Genomic DNA, 14,680 nt, shown 5'->3' with positions numbered 1-14,680 from the left:
GCGTTATAGCTCTCTTTCGAGGGGATAAACATCTTCAGGTCTTCTGCATAAGAAATTTATTTCCTATGCAGGGACATGAAGGGATGGGATCGATGGCTGCCGCAAGAAGGTGTGCTGATAGAACACCTCCCTCTGAAATGTCTCTGTTTATGCTGAACTTGAAGCAAAGCAATTTTTGCTATTCATCACGAGGATTTGTCTTCAGTCAGTAGCTTCCTAAACATCTCAAGAATGGGGCCTTCAGTTCTGGAGTGGTTTCGAAGATTATAAGAAGATAATTGATGGAGAGTCTGTCGCATGCTGTTTAATATCCAGGAAAAGTATATCCATTTGTCCTCTCGTTTAGGGAATAGTGTTTTCTACAGAAAGTCTCAAGGAGGTTTGAGGATGTCGAACCGTTCTTTAGAGCGAAGTGTGGGCAGCCTGGTCTGTAACCAAAGCAGTGCTCATTTATGTGTTTAAGAATAGCTCTTTCAAAAATTTTAACATATTGCATCTATAGAGAGTAATCTATATTTCTTACTGGATTTTTGTCCGTCGTTCTTTGGTATGGGCTTAGCGATATATTGTTTCAGATGGGAGGAATAGTTGCAGACGCGAGAATCCTATTGAAGGTAAGCAAGAGTGGATATATTATGAATGGACTGCAGGGTCTCATCGTTCGTTCAGGAACATACCCCGACACAGGCATTTTAAACATATTAGGTTGTGATATTTGTCCCGAGGCCTGCCAACTTGCTGATCACCTTGTTTAAGAAGTAGATCCTATTGATACTGTTAAACAGACAGACATTTCATGTCTCAGCAATATAAATAATATGCTTAAAAGCGTAACAGTCGAAGCATTCTCAGAAATTCCGAAATTAGTTTCTATGCAGTATGAAGAATATATGCATAAAAATTAGAGGAAGAAAATTTCATAAGCGACTTTAGCAAGTCCTCCCTCCCTCCTCGACTCTGACAACAAATGAGACAAAATGCGTGTTCCCTGAAAACACATTACTAGACTGACATATGCAGAAATTACGTCAAGCATTGATAGCTATTAAGAAAAAGAAACTTCCTCCCAATAAGGTCCACAGAAGTAACCATATTCAGAACCTGCTGAAAGCTAGCAATCTACGATCATCTTCCAAATCAAAAGCTCATAACAGTCAGTATAGAAACAGTTACTTTAATCCGTCTAAATAATTCCCGAAGTGTACTCTGAATGAAGATACGCGAACCTCTTAACTTCTGGCCTTTTAGTAAGAAGGTTCAATATGACAGCTATTAGGACCTCGAGAGAGTTTCGTAATTTGTTACCAAGCATGGCTCGAATACATAGTCAAACAACATAGAAGCCATGTTTGCTCAAGAAACCGAGTCCAGAAGATTTCGGGAGAAGAACACGCGCAACCTTAAACATGCATTAACCTATAGAAAACGAACCAAAACCAGTGCTGCTTCTGAAGAGAACCGGTTATGTGCTGTTTGATACAGAATGTACAAAATCATTGCAAACAAACTGCTTGGTTTGGTTTCGGTTTTTTTTTTTTTTTTTTTTTGGCGCATGAGCAGCTGGGGCTATAATGCACCACGTCGAAGCAAGCAAAACTGCAAACTTTGGGAACACAACTTTATTTTTATAACTGAAAGTTGATTAAGTCATAACAGGCAAATTGATCTGATATTGCACACCTCTAATTATAGATATATTTGAAACAGCAGAAAGAAAAGAAGAGATGAAGAAGTAGCAATACTTTATCCCTAGAGTTTTCACCCCACAAGAATTAAAACAAGCCAGTCTAAAAACCTTGAAGCGAGTTCTGCCTACTTCAGAAGAAAGGCTCAAAAAATCCAAGTATATCTTTTCTATATCCCGCCTGATCACATGACAGAGTCCAGAACTGAACTCCATGTGTTGATAACGGAGAATGCAGCTCCTGGTATGATTGTAATTGACAGATGTAACATGGGTAGCTCAAGACTCAAAGAAGTTAAAGAACACCTAGATGTAACCCTCTAGATAGATGTAATCCAATTTAGAATGACCTCGACCGGGGGAAGTCAACGTTTGGATTTACTATGTAATAATAAAAATTCACTCCTCAAAATAAATTCCAATCAAATCACTACCCAATTAGTTGTGAAATCTAACTGTCCAAATATCCAAGTGAGTCACACACCGATGAGCACAACTGTCAAGTCAAGAAAATATACTCCATCAAGTTTGTAAAACTTGAAATTATCTTAAAACATCTTTAGACATATAACTGGAATGCGCTCTATAATAAACCTTCGACCTTGATTGCTAAAGAACTTTTAATTGCAGACAAGGGTGCCTTAAAATAAGTAATGATCACTGACAAAACCAAACCGTGATTCAAAACAGACTTTTGTTGACAAACAAAAGGCTTGCGGGAAATGCAAAAAAAATCGGGAAATATAGATCGTACGGACTACAAGAAATTAAGGGCCATTTGCTTTAAAAGAGAAAGGACTGGCGCGCTTTGAAGAGGAATTTAAAAAGGATAATGAACAGAAAGGCTACTAAATTTGAAATGGAATTTAAAAACACTCAGACACTCGGCTAGGGAGACCTTTGAAACACATCCAACTCTGGATATAGCCAAGAACTTTCAAGAAAATTAGTGGAGGACATACAACAAGGTAATATGGCGTCTTTTCTGGGATTACATTATCTAATGTTTCAATTTCCGTGGAAAATCTCATCAATTCTGTAAATTCCCTGCCTAACAAATTTACGACTAGTTCTCCATTTTTATTTTAAAGATATGCAGCGCGTATATTGTCGATGCATTGTTATATACATTCCGAAACATCCTGAAAAAAAGAAATCCTTCCTCAAAGATGGCATTACTACTTTGTTAGGTCTGTGCCCAAAAAGAAAAACCCCTAAAAATCTGCTTCAATTATGCAAGGAGTTGAGCTGCACGTGAAAATCTACTAATATTGGCCACTCTCTCAGACAGCGTCCCATTCCATTACTTGCAATCTCTGTGTTTATAGGTTTACTCTAAAAGCATAATACTAGTACTGTTCCTGGATTTCTTTAGCTCCATGTGCGCCATTGGGTGGCAATTACTTGAAACACCACTGGCCACCAAAAATTGCAGCCCGCGTGAATGCTTTGGGATGTTCAATCATCTGCTACATGTGCTTTTATGCTTTGCAACGTTTTCTTATTTTTTTATTTAAGATAAGCGTCTGTTAATAACGACTGCCGATGTGCAATTTGTACTCCGATTGTCAAAAGTTTATAACCAAACCAAAAATATTAACAACCTACAATAAAACAATACCATCATCGAACCTATCAAGAAAAGGCAAAGGAAGAAAAAAGTAATCAAGAAAAAGAAAAGGTAATGGAGAAAAGGAAAATTATCTTACAGGAGGGGAAAAAAACGCTGCCAACCTGCTCAACAATAGTTCCCGAAGTTAATATCGAGCTGGTATAAAGAAAGATAGAAATCCAGTAAAAACTCAGCAAAGGGCAAAACTGGGAGGAAGAGCATATTGAAAAGCGAAGTATACACGTATTAGTCTGGACTGCGAGGCTAGACACTAAGCGCTGGATTAACCGTAAAGCTCATTGTGGGTCGTAAGCATTCTGTACCAAAGAATACGGGATATTCACAATAGAAATTTCCGAAAAGAACTTCACAAAACCTGATGTGCACATATCTCACATACCACCTGGCATAATCAATTTACGGATAGAGTTATCTGAAAGATACGGCCTCCGTGGCCGAGTGGTGGTCGATCTGTCAACCCGCACTGGACCAGCGTGGCAGATTATGGTCCATTTCCCTCAACATGAATTGTTTGAGGAGGCTTCCATCCTGCAGTGGGTTGATAATGGCTGCTGCTTTTTTTTTTATCTAAGAGAATAACTATGCAAGTGATATGGTCCGATCTTTCACCATATTCACAATCAAAGGGGCTCTGTCTCTCTGACTCACCTAGTTCCAACAATCAATAAAAGGTTATGGTTAAGGCTTCAATAATGATATGTTGCATTTCCCTGGTATGCTCAGTCAATAATACGTTGCTGCAACACGCTGCACTGAAATCTTGAACGATCATCTGCATCTCATGATGAATCAGAACACCCAGTTACAAAGGATATCTCCAGCTTTTTGGAATAATGAGAGCATCACGAGATGGAGAGGTGATTGTCGTTTTGGACTGCGGCTTCTTCCATACACTTAATTATTCAGTCACTGTCAAACTGAAAGTAGCTTAGGTCGGTGATAAAGGACTATTCAATGCCCTATACTCCCATAATAAGCAAAAATAAAGAACGGTACTCTTCAACAAATCCGAGCGTGAGTCACTCAGTAAAAGACATGCCCACACACATTACAGCTGCTTAGAAAGAGAACTTTCTGTACACCTTTGGAAGAACAATGCAATTTTTAGGATATTAATTTTGACTTCCTGGATTTCTCCATCCTCGTGTGTTTTTCGGCTAGATGCATTTCTCGGCTATAGAAACTTTTTCTGTTCCCTTCTATGACTTTACTTGAATATTACACTGCTTCTATCACTTAGCAATGTGACTCAATTTCACTAATTCAAACGTACGATAAATGTTTAAACTTTTTCAGATTTGCAATTTTTTAGTCTTACAATCTTTGATTAATTCTCCTACTTTACATAAACATATTTCCGTATCACGCGAATTCATATCCGTGCACGCACACTTTGACCAGAGTAGACTCCCTTGAACTTCGCTAACGTGATTTCAAGAAATAAATTCGATGTTCAATTCATGCAGCTTTCATAATTCGAAAAGGTGAGTAAGAACATAACGGAAATTTCTAAGGTTAGTAATAAACGATAGTCTTCAGAAACTGAAGAATTTTTTAATGAAGAAAATTTCCACAAAAAACAATAGAAAGATCGATTTTTTTCCTGTTTTATTCTAAAAAAAAATCTCCATATTCATAAGTTGGCTTAATTTTGTCAATCCATATATCATTCCTGAAAAGCAATATTCAAATGTGTGTCCTTTTGAAAAGAATATTCTGGACGCATATCTATCTTAATAAACATAGCGTGAATAAAAGTGGCTTAAACATCCATTAAAAATAATGGATGAAAGTAGGCCACGCATGAATTCAGAGGAAGGTAAATATCTCACGAAGTACCTAACGAAGCAATACTTGCAGCTTCTTTATTTCGCGTACTGTAATTTTCTCTGTAAAAAGAAGTTTCTTTTTTGGTTAGGTTAGGCACACAACGAATGATGATTATCTGGCAAATTAAGCAGCTCACAAGCAACCACAAAGCTCCTCCAGAAAACTATTGAATAATTAACTAACACACGAATATTAGCTGCCATCTACAACAAAAATTGACTCGGTGCACGTACATTTTCTCTCTCTCTCTCTCTCTCTCTCATGCATGGGGCTACACCATTGTATTTCAAAATATTCAAGCAGGAATGAAGTGAAATAATAAAAACTAGCTTTCACATATGCGATCAAGAGTTATTCGAAAGCTTTCCTAACATTTTTTTCATGGAAAACCTTGTTTCAAACCTGATATACTAATAAACTATAGTTTTCTACGAAGATATACTATAATTAATAACTACTCATACCACGTGAATATTAATAATATAGTTATATATTAAGCTTATATCCCAAACCACTATACATTTAAGGTGACGTTTCCGGCATCCTACCGACACACGTCATCAGATCAAGCTTCTATCAGAACCTGATTATTTTGTAATAAACTGTAGTTTATTAGTATAGAAGGTTAAATGAAAATGAAAACATTAGACCCAAACAGTTAGAGTACCTCTTGAGACCTATCGCTGGAAATTTGTTGTTGTTGTTGGATTTTTAGGCGCATCAGCGACTTAGACCATATACATTTCGCCGTATATATTATGTCTGTAAATTGTGTGTTTTTGTGGTTGGTTTGCCTGTTTCTGGGCGAATTATTGTGTTTCCGGGAGAGAAAAAACCATGACAACCTCACCTGAGACCGAATAATTCAGCCACATTGCATAAAAGACTTATAAAAATTCTTCTAATCATTGACGGGATTCGAACTCATGTCTTTTTCACCCGGTGTGGGGGGGGAGGACGGTGATCGCATCAACTGTTCTACTCGCGACGGTTTCTGAACGTCTCTTGGTGTTCAGAAACTCCTTTGTGATCAAGCGGGAGCCTTCTTCTAATCCCAAAACCTACTTAAAGCGGATTTTAATATAGAAATCTGAAATGTCGGCCAATTTTATTTTGTTATTGGGTATTTAGTTATAAAGTAGCAAAGTCTGTGTGACTAGGTATTCTTTCTTCGGCCTATTCTTACTTCCGCAAAAAAGACATAAAAATTTGGATCTCCTCTATTAACCAAGTAATTGGTTATCTGTGCATTGGGACTTTATTGAAATATATTTCATTTAACACAGGCTGGAATAGTTGAATCTTACAAGAGGGATAACATTAAAATGTGTGGGTTTTTTTTGCTATTTCCAAAGACATGAAAACATTTTATTTCCAAAGACATGACAAGATCATCAGCAAAAAGAGGCATTTTCTTGACTTGTCGTTCGCTCTATTTAAGCAGACTCGACGAACCGAAGAAGCACTTCCAATATTGTATCCCTATTATTCACTGAAAAACATGTGAAAGCCTACTTGACAAAACGTCAACCATGACTCGAAATAAAAGTGTTTTTATATGAATCCCTTTCCACATCTGGCTAGAACTATTCATCAAAGAATTCGGCACATCTTTTCCATTTTCTGTCATCAGCCATCTAAAAAATTGATTAATGATAGAATATGTAGTCACGTCGAATATAAAAGCCAAAAATACAGACTGGTCAACGAACTTAGAGAGGTTACTCAACTACACACAACATTCTAAGAATAAATCTTAGAATTTCACAGCATTGTAAATTTTGCTAATTCTTGAATTCCGTTTCCAGTTCTATTATATTTGCCAGATATCTCGTGAAATTTGTTTTATTTATCTCAATAATTCCGAAAACATGAAACTTCAAGAAACTAAGAAAAGTAAAATCGTTCTTTTGCATTGCAAAACCATAATTCGATATTTGACCATCGGGGCCTAAAATTAATTAATTTAAAAAAATAACACAAAGGTAAAAAATTTTACCAATCTTTATTAACGCCTCCAAATTGACTGATGGAGTACTTCTTTCAAATCTAAAAGAGTTACCGTTGTTGCACCTCATCAAATCTTTGAATTGCTTCTTGTGATGCTAATGGACAACCACTTCTAGGCTTGGGAATTAGGTAGTCTTCTTCGAAACCATTTAATACAATTCATCCCGAAAAATGGGGCCTTGGACCATATTTCTGCCTTTGAAACAAACTTTATAAGGACTTAAATAACACTATCGCCGTTCTTCTAATAAAGTTTAATTTAAGTGATTTATCCTTTGGCAACCTTTTAACGCGAATGACTGGGTTACTTGAATTAGAGCTGCATCTTTAACCGCCGCCTGTTGGTCAAATTTCGAATCACGACCTTCAGTTTTAGTTTTGAGTTATTCATTTTTGAAAGTGGGGAAGACTTTATAGCCATCTTGAATCTAACTTTAAATATACATTTAGCATTCTTTAACACCGGTCAGTTTGTCATCACTCTGTAAATTGATATGATTCTGGAATCTGATAACTTTTCTCGAGATAACAAGTTCGAGACCTTTTCTTTTCTTTTTTGATCTTCGAAGTTCTGACTATCGCTCAATCGCGTGATATCATGACGTGTTCGACGTGACTTAGGAGATCTAAGGTAATTTACTGCGACACCCACCTAATCTTAACCTTACAGAAACTGGCGTCTGTATTACGTAGGCTCGCGTTTACAGAGGAAGTCTGCGCGTGCCTGTGCGCTCGCTCTCTTTCCCACTGTTTCGTGTGCGCGTCTCATCGGTCCCTAAGCAGGAGCGAGAAAGGGCGCCAAGTGCCTACCGATTCGCTGGCACACACGCAACTCAGTTCGTCTACTTACGTCTCCACTATTCCAACACTCTCGCCGCATCTCGTCTGTCCCATTCGCCTCCTTTTCTGGACGCTGTTATTAGGGTAACGAAGACACTCGAAGTAACAGGTCCATTCTTCAGACGTGTCGGTCTATTGTGTGACATTGACAGGGCCAGCTGCCTGTTAGCCAGGTTACTTTACGCCTATTTTTCCTAAATTCGAGTCGCCGTTCATCATTAACTGAAACGTCCGGGTCAATTAAATTTTGTCCAACGTGGGGGTCAACAATCGTAAGGCACAGTCTATTTTCTTGTTCATTGGTAAACACATCTATTTTTACCAGGCCTTTTTCTACTGTTTAAAAACAAGTGGAACCTCTCACCCACTCTTCTCAATTAATAGAATTCGGAATCTCGTACAGATGAACATCGTTTTCCGACACTTTAAAATCATAGGATGGTCTTTTCTTTTGCCTTCGGACAGAAGTTTCCGCGCGTACCTTTAAGAAAAATGGAAGTGTATACCATCATTCAGAGAAGAAGAAAGTGGGCCAGTACGTTACCATGAACAACTACACTGAGTTAAATGTAACTGGCAATGCTAGCTACTGGGATTTGCATAATTGGTCCAGTCCTACTATCGCGGATCAGAATGTCTTTATATTACCTGTGTGGCAACAGGCAGCTTGGAGTCTTGTCTTTGGCAGTATGGTTCTGGTGGCTACTGGAGGTAACCTAATAGTTATCTGGATAGTTTTGGCGCACAAAAGGATGAGAACAGTAACCAATTATTTTCTCGTGAATCTTAGTGTGGCGGATACTATGGTGTCCACCTTGAACGTTGTCTTTAATTTTATATGTATGCTGAATGGGGATTGGCCTTTTGGTTCCGTTTACTGCAAGGTGTCGAACTTCATAGCTATAGTGTCGGTGGCTGCAAGCGTCTTTACCCTCATGGCCATATCAATTGACAGGTAAGTCAAAGTAAGAACATTACCTTTGTTATTTTCAGTGCTCTTTTGAGAGTAGTGTATCTCATTCAAGGAGATGTTTGATGCGGTACCTTTTTTTAAGTCATTCCTGTAGCAGTTGCTGCTTCAAGGAAGTGGAAATAACAGTGTTAATACATTTAATAAGTAATAAGAGATATGAAAGAGAAACAAGAAGTTCAAGTGGGTTTAAAAATAAGCCATTAGGGGAAAGGGAAGGATTGATTGAGAGAGAGATTTTGGATTACTGTTAATGTTAATTACTCCATGAAGTACATTCAGCGGGAGAGCGGTGATTAGACTGCTATTCTTCCACACCATATAAAACAAGCCTGGGTTCGAATCCCATAAAAACGGGAGGAATTTTTTTGGACTTTTTCTTTGCACCTTAGCCGTGTTAGTTGGTGTCAGGAGGAGGTTGCACGGTTCTATACTCTTCTTCGACTTATAAACTCACGATTTTCTTCTAAGAAAACAAAACAGACAACAGGATACACTGATGCTTCACAGCCTCCGAAGTTAAACAAAACAACAGCTAAGGTATCACTGTTTAATAAATAATATCGGTTTGTTTATGGGATGAAACACACGGAAACAATTACTGAAACCCCTTTATACTTGATTCTTCTATCTGAGACTGGATAAATCATCTTTCTTGAAATGAACTCATGTCAACGACGGATTCTTAAACGAACTTGTGCAACCATTTTTCAAGTGTCATAGCTACTACGTGCAGCAAAGGCTATAAAAAGAACGCTTAAGTAAAAGAGTGGGGTAAGATGTCGGATAAAAAAACAGCAGAATACAAACACAAAGTATAAAGAACAAAAATGAAGGGAGAAATTTAAAAAAATAGGAAAGCTGCGAGTTAAAATAAGGAGAAATAATAAACAGATGAGTGAAAGAAAAAGTAGCGAACACGGTCAAATCTTGGAAGCAGCGTGTTTCAGGAAGGATATAATTTTAATTTTAATTAGCAGCAATCTCTTTTCAGATTTTCTTAAAGGAGAACCTATATATTTGCTTCACTTAAACTAAATATTTTCTGAAATTAATAATTAGTTAATTAACAGTTTCTATTAATGGGTCCTATTAAATTTATGCTGCAGATTTTAAACACATTTGAGCAATATGTTGTTGCTGTTGTATATTTAAGCACCAACAATTGATCTCCCTTTTAAGTTAGTCTCCTGATTTTTTGTAGGGAAATTTTTAGCATCGACTATTCAAGCCATAGCGCACAGTAATATATCTTCTTTCTTTTTTACATTACTATAAATTTTTTACGAGTATAAATCAGCCATATTTATGGCTGATTTATACTCGTTTGTTATCCAGGGTTTTCCCAGTAAATTACTCTGGAAAACTAAAATGAATACTAAATTCCAGATATCTCGAACTAGCTCAATATTGATAAGAATAAACGTTTCCTTTCAAACAGAGCACACCAGTTACCTAATAATAATATCTATCTCACTCGGAGAAAACTGTGTGTTCATCTAAATAGGATATAATAGACTATTCGCCCAACTATTCGTATTAAATGCATCCTTATTTTTACAGTTAATTTAAAATGGATTTTGTTAATATTGCCAGCCAACGTAATGCTAAAAGAAACGAGAAATATTTTCAAGGCAACTAATTTTCAAATGTTCTTCTCTCTGTATTCATTTAGGTATCAAATACTCTACGTTATTTAAAAATGATCTTAATTGGAATATCAAAACGTATCGGCTAAATTTAGGGTAAACACATGATCAAATTTCCCAGAGCTGCCTTTGACCGTTTCCCCTAATTAACGGTTCTAATTTGCTCCTCTCTGAGAACGTTAAGTTAGACACGCTATTATTGCCTTTGACATTGTTCTTCGCGGGGTCCAATTAAAGATACACCTCCAGGGAACGAACCACACTCCCACCACCACAAAATGACCTAAAGGAAATCGATAACAGTTGACGGTCAAGTCGGACAACCAAACTGAGCTTAATCAACTAATTATAACAGAAGATCACTGCGATCTCCGGTTTGCAATCGAATCTGTAGCAGAATGCTTGAATACTGCCCGAACTTACTACAAATTAAGCATTATCATCAAACTCAGGAATACTTTCTCTGAAATGTAATTCATTACTCTTTATAATTACTCTACAGAACACATTTCCATAATAATCGTTACGATCTGGGAGAAACACATTGTCCTAGGACCAATTTTCAGTTAAAATCACAATAATTTATTCTATTACTAACGTGATAAGCGTGTGATGTACATAATACGTGCTTGTCACAAAGCAATAATATTAAGAAAATGGATGTTCAGTTATTCACTACTAATAAGGTTGTCACGACACATATAAAGGTTCAAAAAAGCTAAGTGAAATGCAAGATGTGAGTTTGACAGTTGACGATCAGTGTGCAGTGTTGGACATATCAAGTATTACACTCTACTCTAAGTTTGCATCCATGTTGCTCATTGATATCCACAAATAAGAGATATTCCAATCCAAGTTCCATGGGGAACTACAGACCAAGAACGTTCATCTGTTGAATACTGTTCATTCTGATTCATTTACTTACGGATAAACAAAGAAATACAGGTTTACTTACCTTTTCGCAGGCGTCTCAGTAAAATATAACACGAAATTGTCCAAAAACACTTCGTTTTACTTCAGTCACCTTTTTTGAAACACTATAATATCGCTCACAGGAGATGAAAATTAAATCCACATTTTTTTTAATTCAGGACTGAAAGCAAATTTCCCATTTTAAACGAACTAGGAACGTAGGGCCTTCCTAAGATGCCTCCACAGCAGTTAATATGAACTGAAAGCATCTGGCTTGAATATTAGTTCCGGATCACGTTGAAATCGAACATATTGCAGGTGGGGCAGGACCATTTCTTTTAGGATAAACATCAAGGAATGTTGGTGACTTGAGATGCTAGTATACTGTGTGTGTAAATCATGTATATTTTGTCTTGGACTGCAGGCACATGAGCGAAAAAACACTTCTGTCTCAGACTAGCGCACTACGACTCCCAGAAAAGAGATGGGAATCGAACTGTGCATCCCTTCATATAGATAGGATAGCAAGAAGAATTTTCCACTGTGCCGTCTTGGAAGCTCTCATTCGGGAACATCTGGCTTTAAGAACTACCATTATAATAGCTACAGAAATTGTAGTGGCAGCTCTTAGAGTGACTAGTTGACATAGTGGCTATAAAGTCATCAGCATAAACGTGAGGGGATAAAACGTAAGAAGCGTATCCGTTTGAGTTCAAATAGTAGCAGTAAGCAATACCAGAATTGAATAAAGTAATTATAATTTATGCTTTAATTTCAAAATTAATTGATGTCATTAAATTTGTCCTTTTTATCTTTATGGTTTATGAAATGATTTGCAAACTTATGCAGCATGAGCCAAAAAATATATGCATCACCTATCCATCTCCTCTAATAAAAGCTGTAACGCTCTCTTAAATTTATTCAACTTCTCCACTTCCACAACACCAGACGGAAGTTTGTTCCAGCAATCGATTACTCTCTGGCTGAAAGCAAATTTCCGCAGATCTCTTCTGCAATTATCCTTTTTCATTTAAATTTATGTCCCGTTACGTGTGTGTTGTCCGAGAAAGAGAGAGGATGCCATCCGCATTTAGTCCTCCCAATCCATTTAAAGCCTTAAACACTTGAATCAAGTCCCTTTGCAGCTGCGTAGTTTCCAAACGCTGCAGAAGTCTTTCTCAGTAAGAGCACCATTTATGTCCAACTGCATACTTATGAGATCATAAGTATGCGATCATACTTTCAATACTTTCATACATTCAAGCCATGATTAAATTAATTGCTGTGAAGGAGTCAGTGGGGCTGTACGCTCCCCTTATTTATGATTATGTTCTTTTGGATTATCTTCACTGTGTTTAATACACTACGTTGAAAACTGATGACATGTTTTCAGGTGGTAATTCTAATTATTTAGACATCCTAATAAACAAGCCAATATCAAATTTTCAAAAGTAGTCTTTTAAGGAGTAAACAAACCTTATTGCTTTGTGACTGCCATCAACAAAGCAATAAGCAATGGGTATTGCAAAATACCATAGTTAAAATGAGAAATGCCCACCTTTTTTCTCTTTTATTTTCGAATTCTTGTCCATTTTTCAACAGATGGCAGTTCCTCCTCCTCGTCATCCTGCTCTTCAATCAAAGAAATGCTAAAAATTGATAATTAATAAAATTAGAACTAGAGTTATTAACTTTATTATTATAATAAAACTACTGAACTGTATATAGTTCGAAGCCAGCTTTTTTGGGATAAGAGGAGAGAGGAAAGTTAAACAAGAGGGTAAGTGAGTGAGAAACAAAATAGAAATAAGATAAATGAATACTATGAGGGAACTCGGTGATATTTAATTGACTTGAAGCAACTCTAAAAATAAGATAATGTAGCTAACGTAATAAACTTTTCAGCAATGGAAATAAAAAATATCCTTTCCTCAATTATCATAAAATATTCATAACATGCTACTCTAAAGATCCTTTTGAATAGATTCTTATTGAAGAGAACCACTAAGATGGAAAATAAAAAACTGAAAGAAATTCCACTGTTTATTTCTATTAGCATTTCTTGCGCTGCTCTCTTCAAGATTATCAATCATTTATGACTGCTCCAAGTTCTCCATTCCTTTGATTTAAGCTTCTTAGATACAACCTTAAGTACCAAAGCAATTACATAACGAACGTTCGCTGAGGTTCAAGCTATAAATTATTCCAGAGATGCCAATATCATCGAACTGATAAGAAGTTAAGTAAGGAGTAAAGAAGTAATGATATGCAGCACGTATTACAGCCCAAGACACCAAGGTTTTTTTATTTAATTAAACTAGTTACACGACTGATATCTTAGAATATTTCAGGAATGATTTAAAATTGTTATGTTAGCAAGGAAAAGGAAAATGCTCTACAGAACATTTCTGGATCCTTCGGCCTTTAAGATTCGAATTATTGTCACATCACTTAACATGCCCCGACGAAGGTAAAATTAAATTAGGAATTTAATCTTTATTTATTCATCTGAATAAGGCACACAGAATTTTCTTAAATTGGAAGTTCAAATCTTTTTTATTGTTGAAGGCCCTGTAAGCGTTGTGTTCTTTGGAACTGCAATTTTCTATGGTTTTATTATACAAAGAATTGATATTTTAAATAAGATTTAGCTCAAAAAAAGGCAGAAATAAAAAAGTACGTATTTTTTTACTGTAGGCACGCAAGTCAATTATTTTAAACACCCGTGTGGCGCGAGATTAGGAAAATCTCCATTGAGTTCAATAGCAATCACTATTTAAGTGTGCCTTAAATATCTTTTAGCTTCAAGTGGCTGGAATGACAAAATATTGGGAACTAGTAAGTTGATGTGAAAGGTATTAATAAATAAACATTACTCATCACTCAAGGCACGTGACAATGACTGAGAGAGGGAAAAAAAAGTTGCCTGAGCGCGCTGTAAACTAAATATTCAATCGTCTATAAAGAAACTTGTTTAGAGAGAGGTATGTGTGTTTTTGTCGCTTAAATACTTGTGAAGACGATACATATTACAATGTTTTCTAAGTACAAAAAAGCTGGAATACTTTTTAATACGACAAATGTTATCTTTTCTAAGAAAAGATAAGATTATTGTAACTTGAAAATTTCTATTTTATTTCAGATTATTCTAG

At 36.4% G+C, this 14,680-nt stretch overlaps 1 protein-coding gene across 1 annotated transcript in view; it reads left to right on the top strand.

Annotated features, from left to right (window-relative positions):
- Window positions 1–7,926: 7,926 nt before the first annotated feature.
- The window catches only part of LOC150081729 (tachykinin-like peptides receptor 99D), a 280,359-nt gene continuing 273,605 nt past the window's right edge, over window positions 7,927–14,680 (top strand). Inside the window, exon 1 of the mRNA XM_090379600.1 lies at window positions 7,927–8,952. Coding sequence (XP_090235726.1) covers window positions 8,543–8,952 — 410 coding nt within the window. The 5' untranslated portion in view covers window positions 7,927–8,542. The remainder of the gene's footprint in view (window positions 8,953–14,680) is intronic.

This window comes from Mastigoproctus giganteus, chromosome 8 (assembly GCF_048544385.1).
Source record: "Mastigoproctus giganteus isolate SK-2022 chromosome 8, ASM4854438v1, whole genome shotgun sequence".
Taxonomy (NCBI): Eukaryota; Metazoa; Arthropoda; class Arachnida; order Uropygi; family Thelyphonidae; genus Mastigoproctus; species Mastigoproctus giganteus.
The sequence above is the reverse complement of the archived record's forward strand: the minus strand, read 5'-3'. Positions and strand labels throughout refer to the sequence as shown.